The sequence below is a fragment of the Mytilus edulis genome, chromosome 7, assembly GCF_963676685.1.
Source record: "Mytilus edulis chromosome 7, xbMytEdul2.2, whole genome shotgun sequence".
NCBI lineage: Eukaryota > Metazoa > Mollusca > Bivalvia > Mytilida > Mytilidae > Mytilus > Mytilus edulis.
In genome coordinates this window covers 27,416,676-27,429,295 of record NC_092350.1, presented here as the reverse complement: position 1 = coordinate 27,429,295, position 12,620 = coordinate 27,416,676, and the positions used below count along the sequence as shown (strand labels likewise).

Below are 12,620 nucleotides of genomic sequence, written 5' to 3'. Positions count from 1 at the left end.
TAGGTCGTTATTAGCTATTATTCCGCCTTATATTTGATGAAATTGATAGTTGTAAATTTTCCAAAATAACTCAATGAATAACATTTTTCATTTTTATCAAAATCTATTTTATGGGGATCCGTAAACATCACTGTTAGCGACACATACTATGATACATTTAAAAAGCTATAAAAACAAATCCTTAGCAAGCTGAACAGTGCGTTATTTCACTTGCTCATCATTCGTTTGTTGTAAATTTGCTCGCTCTTATGTAATTGAAGAAAATTGACCAAAGATAAGATACCAGGCTTTCAATAAAAACAAATAAATTACGAAATTCGAGAGTATCAAGGGCCAAACATTCCGATGGTTTGTTTTAGTAAGTACGGGAATCGTCGTAGTTCTATCTAGTATTATACAAACTGTCAATAATATTTTTTTTTACAATACTCATAATCGTAATGCTTTATTTACCGGAGCACATGCCATCACTCTCTCGTTTTTGGTGGGTCTAGTATTGTCTCACCCTCAGTTTTCAATGCCGAGTTTTGTAAACTTTTGTTTGCTTAATGGTCGTTCCGTTTTTGCCATGACAATTTCAGTTCATTTTCGAATGAGTTTGCTTACGTAAACATATTGATAAAATTACGATTCAGTAAATCGTGTATTCTATTCGTATCGAAATTGCGTGATGCGGCGCTAACCGACAGCTTTTGGTACCGTAGTCAGCTTCCTTTGATAGTGTGCTTTGACCCGAAAAATTGTGTGATGTCTTCGACTTTCTATGTCAGTAAGGATTTAGTATGAAATTCAAAACAGTGTAGCTGTGGCCATTGATTGACACATTAAAATCATTCATTGACTGGGACAATTTAGGTGAACGTTTGTATGTAACGACAAATGCTCACTATGTACTTTTTAAAGACACTTAAACTATGGGGTCACCAAAGGTTCTCAACACCTAAATAAAGTAATTCGAAAAATTAATCAGAAATAACACGATATTTTGATTTATATCAATTATATAAATCAAAACACAAAGGTTATTCCTGATTAATTTTTCGAATTATTTTATAATTAAAGGCGTTAAGAAACCTTTGTTGACCCCACAGTTTAAATGTCTATCGTAGGTACGTCATGAACAGTGGTTGTTACAGACAAACGTTCACGTAAATTGTCCCAGTCAATGAATGATTTTGATGGGTCAACCAATGGCCACAGCTACACTGTTTTGAATTTCATACTATAAGTGTTGCTGGACAGTGCGGGTTTCTTTATATTGTATTTACCTTTGCGTCACATCTCGTAGATATGCACACAAGACAGGTGCGCGTGTGATACTGATCTAGCCCCACCAACTGTTGTTTCTCTACCAAATCAAGTTACCTGGACCCATGGGTTATGTCCTTTTCAGTAATACAATTTTCTTTGAGGATAAGGTGTTTAAATCATATTTTTCTAAAGTCCTTCAATCCTTGAAAATATTATCATTACAAATATTGAATTCATACTGAATTATTATACAACCCGCAAAGTCGAAATGAATATAAATGCCTAAAAAGTCAATATCGAAATATGCTTTAATCGTGGATTTATGTTAAGATGAAAGCCATAATTTAGTTTATTTTTACCTCGGACAATTATTATATTGCTGTATCATTTAAGTTTTATGGTGATTATGCTTGTTACTATTATCAAATTTCACATTTTATTGTCCCTTTTAGTCGTTGCAAGACAATTGGTGGTAAATACCAAGAGACCAAAAACTAATTTGTGCATAGCAGTAATACAACTTTATGTCAAGTTCAGTTTCGCGTTTAGAAAGAAAAAAATATTGACAACGTACGCAGAATGTTTTTCTTGTCAACGATCAACACGTTTTTCTACTATTTTTTTTTTTAACTTATTCATGACTCCAGACATTCTAAAATATATAATTTCAATTGATTTATGGCTCAACGTAATAAAAGACATTATAAATATAAGCCAAAAGACCTCTTAACATTTCGTAAAATAGATTTTACATACAAAAATAAATACCATAACTATTTTATGCGCACCGAGGACGTTTTTGTAAAACTTTTTTTCAGGTAAGCTCGAGCCCATAATTTCGAAAGCCAAACAAAAACAAGGCGTTTCAGAGCAGGGTGTACGGTCGATGCAAAAACAACATTTCTAAACTAGAAAATAGTCTAAGAAGGTAGATGCACATAAGAGACATAACATTAAAGATCTTTCCATTAAAACATTATGAAATAAAAACCATTTTAAAAGAATCAGATTCTATAATTGTTGTTCGTGTTCTTTATAGTTGATATGAGGTATTCAATAATGAAAATTAATATAGAGCTTAAACCTTTTGAGCAAGATCCAATCATCTACTTGTCAATAAGCGGCCCTTTCTGATAGCAATATATAGTCTCTGGTAAAAGGTTTTAGAAATATATGAATAACATGCCTCAAAAGAAATATATAAGACTGCCTTCAAGAAATCAAAGTTCATTTGTTTCAAGTGTCAGACCACCAATGTACTCCTTCAAATTTAGAACGTATGCAAAAGTAACCCTACTCTGACACAAATAAGTGACGTTGTTGTCATTGTTTACTTCAACATCAAGAAATGACAGAATTGAAACTTTTGATGAAAGCCACATACGGTGACCTATTATAGTTGTTTATTTCTGTGTCATTTTGGTCTCTTGTGGAGAGTTGTCTCATTGGCAATCATACCACATCTTCTTTTTTTTTTATATATGCAATGTATATTAAGACCATTTTGAGCCAGCATCTACTTGTCTAAAAGATTGCATTAAAAATGGAGGATTAATGCGCTCTACAGTATACTTTTTTAAGATTTCTAGAAAACCAGTTTTTTTTTTACAGTGGTACTTAACTTCCCAAAGGCTATTGTAGAAGGTACTACATGCGCCATTCAAGATATACCTGGTTTCTATGAAGTTAAACTTAAGGTACATGTAAAATGTTAAGAAAGCCGTGAAAATTGCAAAATTTGGTTGAACAGATAGGGATTTCCTCAAGTTGTACTCCCAAAAATTTTGTTTGTTTTAAAAATCAGTAGACTACATAATATTTGATTGAAGTGTTATACATACGAGCATTACGTGTATACAAATGCACGTTTTTTAGCATAAGTAAAATCGATGTATCATATTCTTTTCAAAAGAAAATACTGTTTACCAGACTGTTTGATTAATTAATAACATGCAAAGAAAAAAAAAGATTGTCGAGACATCTCCAGACTATATTACTTAGCATGAGTTTGTTTGATGGCTTGATGTAAATGTCACAGCAAAACATTGAATTTTTCGCACATAACCATCAGTGGTGGTCGGAATGATAAATTAGACACATATTTGGCGTAAATAGAAAATTAAATTAGCAAGCCTGTATGTGTAGACGTATAAACAGATTGAAAAAAGATGCATTCTATTTTATTCTTTTGTGGACATTTTAGAACCCCATTGAAAAGTAAAGACAGTGTCGATATTCATTTTTTGTATTCTCAATACACGAAGTATTTAATCTTCAAATTTCATTGGGGAAAAACAACCACCATGAGTGTTAAAGGGGCACTAGCTGTCAAATTCATGTTCATCGATTTAATTCAAAATCTCATATTTCATTTATAACAATGTAAAACATTTATTCAAACTATTAAAAGTTTAAAATAAATAATAAACAGGGCACGAGCGTGAAAATACGTAGTTTCGTTTCGTGTGTATTTTAGTCCAGCCGCCATCTAATTAATTATCGATTATGCGATGACCATATAAGCGATGTAAACATAAATATAGATATATAAATAGATTAAGCAAACTCGTGCTGTTTGATTATTTAAGGTCTATTTAATTTCATTTTATAGATGAAAAACAAATGTTTATCATCGTTCTTACCTGAATAAGAATGAATTTTTGTGGATCGAATCAGTCAATCAAATGATTTACCTTTGTTTCACTTTCAATGTTGACATTCTTTTCCTTTAAATAACTTTACAAATACAATTCACGTGTTATCCATCTCAAGCAAAGGGGTTAAATTGAAGTTCACATAAATACGGATTCAATGAGGTCGGATTATTCACTTGCAAGTGAATAATTCAAAATCAATGGGGTTTTTTAGCTTATTTTGACAAAATTGGACCATGCTGGCTGCTAAAAGCTAGTTATTTTTTCACTATTTTAATTTCATTATTGATTGAGCAAATAAAAAAAGATATTAGATTTTTTATACATCTCGTAGCTAGTGCCCCTTTAAGCGCTTTACATAAAAAAATATTCTACGAATGCTTCATAAAAAATAAGAAATAACAAGACGAAATAGTTTTAGATTTACTTTTCCAAAATGTAGAATGCTTTTATGTAAAACACTGATTCTTTTTGTTTTACTAAAGGAATGACCTTTTTGGAAACGAGTAAGATCAAAGCAATTTAACTAGCTCCAATTTAGTTTTTATGTTTAACCTATAATATTTATTTAGGATATACTTCTTTTATTGTCATATTTTCTTCAGACTGTCGACTAAGGATTATCTTTAAAATAGATTTTATTAAAAAGGCAAATCATTATAGCTCTAGAAATTTTGTTGTTAACAAATATATAAAAATACAACAATTGTCAGTTGCTTTGAAAAAAATAATGTATGAGACGAAATAACAAAAAAAAAAGAAGAATAAAACGCTTTTGAGATATGCATAACTTAATGAATCAAAGCAATAAACCACAATTTCAATACTAAAATCAATTAGTTACCACAAAATGAAAATATTGTTGACATTTCAGACGAAGGATTCTATAGCACTCAGCTATTGTTAAGTTGTCGTTAAATGTAACAATGGGATGACTTTGTCGGTATTCACGATGTCTCTATTATTTTATTTTTATTACCATTCTTTCAGACATAACCATAGTATTATAAGAATTTCTTTGATCTTGAGCCACATTTTAAAATATTTAATTCACAGTATAAAAGCTTGTCATTCTTGTTGTGGGAGCATGCCATTAAGGTGGTTATAATAAACTTATGAAATAGCAGTAAAAACGAATCCAGAAAATGTAGAAAAGTAGACACATCTTTGTCATTAATGACTTTAAATTGAAGATACAGCATCGATCATAGGAAAAGTACACAAATGGCGTTATGATCTTACAAAACAGCTGTTGTTTACCCATTTTCGTCATACTAACTTTTAAATCGTCATTAATTCAATGCATTATGATATCTAATAAAAACTAAGATAGAATGTTCAATAGCTGTTATAAAACGCATATTACGTGACGAAAGTAATTCAAGGTATTCACTGATGGGCAATACATACCTACATTAGAAGACCACGTGATATGTCTTCTTCCGTTTATAAATTTGTTTATATGCCAGTTTTGATATGTTTCATTAAGAGCACAAAAGTTAATGTGGAAGTTTGTTAAACACATTGTGTGTTATTTATCGTTGTAAGGCGTCTAATGACATTTACATATTTTGTATAACGAAAAATTATTATGTTAGTTTGTCATGTCATTGTCATGTCATTGTCATGTCATTGTCGTTAAACGCCATCAAATGTTTGAGTGTAAGAGGGTAATAAAATAATGAATAATTCTGCATCTCTCTTTCTTTAAAACAATACACAACGATAAACGCTGTACAACCTTTCACTATCCTGTACTTACATAATGAATTGATGTTTTTATTTGGAAACAAAAGGATAAACAAAATCAAATACGTTTTTAAAATTTAAACTCAATCATGTTAAACATTTTGTCTGATCCTGTTAGAATCATGATCCTGTAATTCACTGCTATACAGAATTGCTTCCTTGCTGTCTGTTTTTGTGTTCGTTTGTTGTTTTAACATTAATCAGGCCTTTGGTATTCTCTTTTTATTTATTACACATAGCTTACTAAACAATTTGACTTTAACTTATTGCTGACAGCCATGCAATGCCCTGTATGTGTTTGTATCTTTGTCTGTTAGTCTCTAGTGAATAGTCGTCTTAATAGATAATATACCACATCTCTATCGGGTTCTTTTTTGTAAAAATATATGTAAGGAAGAATAACATTACCTGCATATTGATGGACATGTATTATATTTTATCGTATGTTTTTCTTTGCTGTAATGTTATGCTATAGTTTCAAAAAAAGGGAGAAGGTTTGGTACCATTAAAACGTTTAATCCCGCTGCAAATATGTGCACCTGTCCTAAGTCAGGAATCTGATGTACAGTAGTTGTCGTTTGTTTATGTAATTTATACGTGTTTCTCGTTTCTCGTTTTTTATTAGATTAGACCGTTGGTTTTCCCGTTTGAATGGTTTTACACTAGTAATTTTGGGGCCCTTTATAGCTTGTTGCTCGGTGTGAGCCAAGGCTCCGTGTTGAAGGCCATACATTGACCTATAATGGTTTACTTTTTAAATTGTTATTTGGATGGAGAGTTGTCTCATTGGCACTCACACCACATCTTCCTATATCTATGTATGCGGAAAAGTTTAATTTAAGAAAATCAGCATTCATGGTGAAAGATAGAAGAGTTCTAATACACCCTTTGGTTCCCTCAAGCATAGTCGGTTTACTTGATTAATGTCAAGCGCAAACAAGTTTTTCAGCTTTGTTGAAACGAAAAATAATCTTTGATATATCGTATCATCTGAAAAACAATTCGCTGTTGGTTAGTAATCTCAAAACCGCAGGTGCTCTTTTGTTGTGGTTTCACAATTGACCAAAATTTGAAAATTGACCGAAATCTATATAATATTTTTGAACCAAAACACGTATATGCCATCTTCCGTGACGTCACAACTACATAAATTATGACAACATGGATGAAACATATCTGTTTATTGTTATATATTGTATCAAATAAATTGATATAACATGTGAATCTTCGCCTTGTGGTTCAAAATTTAGAAACAACTAGAAACAACAATAAGGAGCGAATCGCCCAATCCCTTATTTTGACATGAATGTGTCAAATTCTTTAAAGAAGTTTAAAAACTATATATATAATATACTAACCTGGAACAGATCGTTTGCCCCATGTTGACAATGAATGCCATGGATTACGTTTCCCCCAGGATTTGAATGATGACCATGGTCGTTTTCCCCATGACTGGAAGTTGTTCCATCCTCGTTTGCCCCATGCTGATACAGATGACCATCTTCTCTTTTCCGGTTCACTCCTTTTCCCCCAAACTCCTACTTGGTTCCATCTACGTTTATCCATGTCAGTGTCTAATTCCGAATCATCAGAAGATGGGGAACGTTTACCCCAAGAATTAAAACTTGCCCATTTTCGTTTATCGTTTTCAATGTCATCAGAATCAGATCTTTTCCCCCAAGAATTAAAACTTGCCCATTTTCGTTTATCGTTTTCAATGTCATCAGAATCAGATCTTTTTCCCCAAGAAGTAAAACCAGACCATTTACGTTTGTCAACATTTTCAAAGTCTGGCAAATCTCGTTTTCCCCAAGATGTAAAACCACTCCACTTCCTTTTATCGTCGCCATTATTAAGGTAATCTTTGAGTGCTCGTTTACCCCATGATGTAAAACCTGACCACTTTCTTTTATTAATATCATCCAAGTCTGGCGAGGCACGCTTTCCCCAAGTATGTAAAACGGACCATCTTTTTCCTGAATATAGCGGCCACCCCCGTTTACCCCAACTAGCAACTGAACCCCATTTTCGTTTGTCTATGTCTTGATTTGCGGTATCTATTAGATTTTGTCCAATAATGGAAGATAACTCAGCGTTATTACTGTCATCTTTACTCAAGGTTTCGGCACTGTTGCATATCACAAAAATTGATAGAAAAGTCACACATGATATTAAACTGTTCTGTATGTTGAGATTCATTTTGTTTATACCCCTGAAGAAGAATAAATGCAAAATTATTTCATTATTATATCTATTTATATTGAACGACGTATACAGATGTGATAAGGATATTGTCGCTCAGAGACTTAATTAGCTAAAAGGTTGCAATATTGTTTGAAGTAACGAAAATCTGTTGGCTTGTGTGATTTGGATGGAGTCAATGCTAAGTAGATTTAAAAGATTGGCAGTAGTGATATGAATATCTGCACAAAATACGTCCTCGAGCGGTGATATGAATATCTGCACAAAAAAGTTCCTAGAGTGTTTCTATTACATAACATTGTATGGATAAAAGGAGATCTGTGTTAGGCATGGCTGTATTCATACTACTCAACAAACAGTATATACAAACTGCATTTACAATGTCTCCTTATTTACAGTTGGAATACATAGACAGACAAGACAAGACAATATTTTATTTAAGTCTCACCTCTTCATTATGTAAAACATACAAAACGTGATAAAACAACATCATAAAACATACAAGAGCCGTTCTAAAAAGAGTTATGAGAGACTATCTAAAATGTATATACATTATTTACACTAAAATTAGCTATATAAAATACATTTTCTTTTCAATAAAATGTCATTGCAGATTTTGGCAGTGTAAAAGTACATATTTTCATCTGTGAATAAAGATATAAATTTATCGTCATCAGACAATTGCATAAAATTAACATTAAATAGAGATGCCTGATAAAACAAATAACAACGCAAATCTTCATACACAGGACAATTCATTAATACATGTTTTGCATCTTCAATTCAAAGATTTTAATTACAAAAACTGTTATAACAAATTCTATTTTCAACTAAAAGACCTTCATACCTTCCAGTCTCAATTTTCAAAGGAGCAGTACCACTTCTAAATTTGGCATAGGCACTCCTATATTTACCAGGTATATTTTTTAATAAATAAGTTTCTTCACCAAATTTATTTTTGAACAGTCTGTAAGTACGTAGTTTACTACGTTCGTTTGACATATGATTAATATGTTTCCGATCACCTTCATTAAACTGCTGATTAAAATGACGCAAGCATAAAAATTATGTCTTATGACTGTCTTTGACAGCCGTTTTTGTTTTCCTGTTTGGGGTTAGGTTGAGATAAAACCTCAATTACTTATTACATCATGATTACGAAATACTCATATCAATTATACAAGGAAGAAGTCAATGTCTAGCATTTTCTTTTGATTTCAAACCCTTAATTAATGTTCTTGACTTTTAAGTTCCTTATTGTTACAGAATTAATCTTCCGTTTCCTCTATTTGTGCAGTTTTTCATCTTTCTATTCTGAGAAATTCTTATAAAATTAACAACCTGGACTAACATTTACTCAGGATTTACTGCATACAAGTTAAAATAAGATACTAAAGACTCTGGGAATTAAAACTTTCATACACAACGTGTTAATTCATACTCAAAATTCAAAATCTATTACCTTGCAATTTCGAAGATTTCTACAAAAATTATCCAGTTATTTTCAGTTATAACATTTACCCATTTGTTATATGATTATATATCAACAATTACTCGCTGGCTCTATACTAAATACTAAAACTGGTAAAGACGAAAGAAAGAGAAAATTGACCTTGATGTTATCATCCTAAAGGTTATGTATGTCTTGCATTATTGACGGTTGATTTTTTCCGAAAGACCGTGCAATATATTTAGATTGGATTTTTATTTCATCTGCAGATAAGATGCTAGCAGGTATATCAATATAATTTAATGAGACGTCCTCCTTCGTTTCATTCAGTTTGAAACTATTCTACAAGCCTTTATATCAATTGATTTGTCAATTAAATCGCGATAAAGCGACAAAGTGACAACCAGTTGATCAAGTAATTTGTTTTGGGCTTGTTGAACACTGCCATAAGAGGCTGTTTCAAGAAAATAAATTCATTCCTGTAGCAAAATACAACGATGATTTGATAATGGCGATTTCATCTACTGTTCACCTACTTGAGCGAGATGTAGCATCTGGATTAACGTACATACTCCCTACACTCTTCATTCTTAACAAAACCAGAGAGAAGACAAACTTATTAAATTTCAAGTCAAACTTCAAATGGAGAAGAAAAAAGATTTGCCAATCGGAAATGAAATTAAAATCACAACTTGCAAGAATTCAATTCCAAGATTGATTTTTATTTGCATTTGAAAAAGTCAACTAAAAACAAATTGTGAACAACTTGATTTTTTATCAAACCTTTTGACATGTATGGTAAATATAGCTAAGCGGAAATGCAAAGCTAACTGATTTACAATTTAATAGTTACTAAATGCAATTGCAAAAGAAATAAGAACAGCATTTCACAATAACGACTTCAATAATTTGGAAATTTGTAGAAAACAAAAATCCTCCCGAAGTCTTGTCAATTCTAGCAGACAAATCTAGTCATCTGAATAATTTGCACTTTAGAAGGTCTGGTGAAATTGGCAAATGACCTATATTTAGGATACTTTCTAGGATGAAATCTATAGAACAACGTTTTCTTAGTAGTACTGTTATATATACTCAATTTGAAAATAAAGAACATTCGAAGAACTTTTTGAGAGGTTAAAAAACTGTGACGATGTAACCGCAAGCTTTATAAAATTAATGCTATCTTCATTTTTATGAATATTGAACAGAGACAATTCAGAAAATGAAATATGCATTTATATCATCTACTTCAAATATTTATGCTTCAAACCATAGAGAATATTCTAAAGTAAAATATTATTGTAGTTCTATCGTCGATTAAACTTAACTTGTAAATGTTCTCGTGACCGAGACTTTTATGATCTTTTCAAAAGTGACCTTAATGTCGCACTTTCCAATAATACTGATTTAGTAATTTTATTACACGTAATAAAATAAAAGACAAATTATTAATCGCCATTTCGATTCATTAGTCACTATAAACACAATCTTTTCATCGAAAATCACTAATCTTATTCGCAGGAAACACGATCTTCAACTTAGATTTTTGTGTTCAATTGAGTTCATGTCAAATGTATAGAAATGCATTTTAGAAAATAGGAGACAAGATGATTAATTGTAAGATGTGAAAGAAGTGTCTTGGAGACACAACAACACTCCATGCTGAATTATTATGATTGTAGGGTAAATTACTGTATGAAATGAATGGATGGTTAATAGATTTTTCGTTTTAAGGAACTAAATTGTACTGAAGTCCTTTATACCTTGGGTTAATGTCGATCCAAACAATGTTATTAGCTGTTGGTCATATTCATTTAAACTATTTAATTTTAACCCTTTTAAATTTTGAGCTTGTTATTAATAATTTGTTAAGAAATCTTATTTGTACTGCATTGGATAGTTTACGGTCGTAAAGATTTAATTTAAAGTTCTGATTGGACTGAAATTGATCTTGGAACTTTCGCATGTTTAATGAACATAAATCAAAACAATTTCAACAGAAGAGATATCTTTTTATTAGATTCATATTAAAAGCTATTTGTTCCCTGCCATCTGTTTGTTTCACAAACAACATGTATTCTGTTTCAAGTATTCCGTTATGGACTTTGTCGGAAAATTTATCCTTCACGTCACATCAATATGTAATATATTTTATGTAAAAAAACACAACAGAAGAATACGCATGCTGCATTTTTACTGCAATTCTAGTAATTTAATCAAAATACTTTATATGAAGAATACGAACTAGAAGATTGGAAGCGGAAAGGTAAAGGAAATATAATCATCAATCACAATGACATTATTTAAGAAATTTATGAAATTTCCTTATTTTTATGTAACATCTGAGTTTTTGGTTTCAAATATCCGACATAGAAATAAGAAGATGTGGTATGAGTGCCAACAAGACAAATCTCCATCCAAGTCACAATTTGTAAAAGTCAATCATTATAGGTCAAAAATACGGCCTTCACTTTAGATCCTTGGCTCACGTTTATTTTTTAACGACTTCTCAAAATTTGTTTAAATCTTTAAAACGTTTGAAGACATCTATAAATTGTTTTTGCTGTAAATAAGTATTCAACAGTATGATATAACATGTTATGAATATATATGCAAATGTAATATTGGGAATATCAGACAAGATTAAAAATTCTGATATAAAACTGATTTACATTTGCACATCCACAATGTAATATGTCAAACTGTGCTTAACAGCAGATTAAACTGTGTCAAACGATCGTAATTAAAACGGTAAAACACAATACATAGGAATATAACAATGAAAAGTCGGTGACTAAAGAACAATACAAAGAGTTTATGCTAAGATAAAATTCTACTATGATTAATCTTTTTGTACTACTATTGTTCATTTATTGTTGGTTGTAGTTTACTAAGCCAACATCTTACAATTGGCTTGATATGCAAATGTTTGTCTTGAAATGTCCTGTACTAAGTCAGGAAAATGGCCGTTGTTATATTATTGTTCGTTTCTGTGTGTGTTACATTTTAATGTTGTGTTTCTGTTGTGTCGTAGTACTCCTGTTATATTTGATGCGTTTCCCTCAGGTTTTGTTTGTAACCCGGATTTGTTGTTTTTTTTCTCAATCGATTCTCAGTGAATTTCGAACAGCGGTACACTACTGTTTCCTCTATTTTGCAGCAGAAGCATCACCCTTTTACATGAAATACTATTTGTTTTACAACAACTTCCGAACAACAGAGATGCTTATATCATTCAACGATCATAAATGTTAAAGTCATATGAAACTTCCATCACCAATAAAAAGAAAATGACCTTAACGATTTAACCAATA

At 31.3% G+C, this 12,620-nt stretch overlaps 1 protein-coding gene across 1 annotated transcript in view; it reads right to left on the bottom strand.

Annotated features, from left to right (window-relative positions):
* LOC139481169 (prothoracicostatic peptides-like) overlaps positions 1 to 12,620 on the bottom strand; it is a 30,884-nt gene that overhangs the window by 9,060 nt on the left and 9,204 nt on the right. The window contains exon 2 of the mRNA XM_071264325.1: positions 7,013 to 7,866. Within this exon, the coding sequence (XP_071120426.1) occupies positions 7,013 to 7,853 (841 nt within the window). The 5' untranslated portion in view covers positions 7,854 to 7,866. The remainder of the gene's footprint in view (positions 1 to 7,012; positions 7,867 to 12,620) is intronic.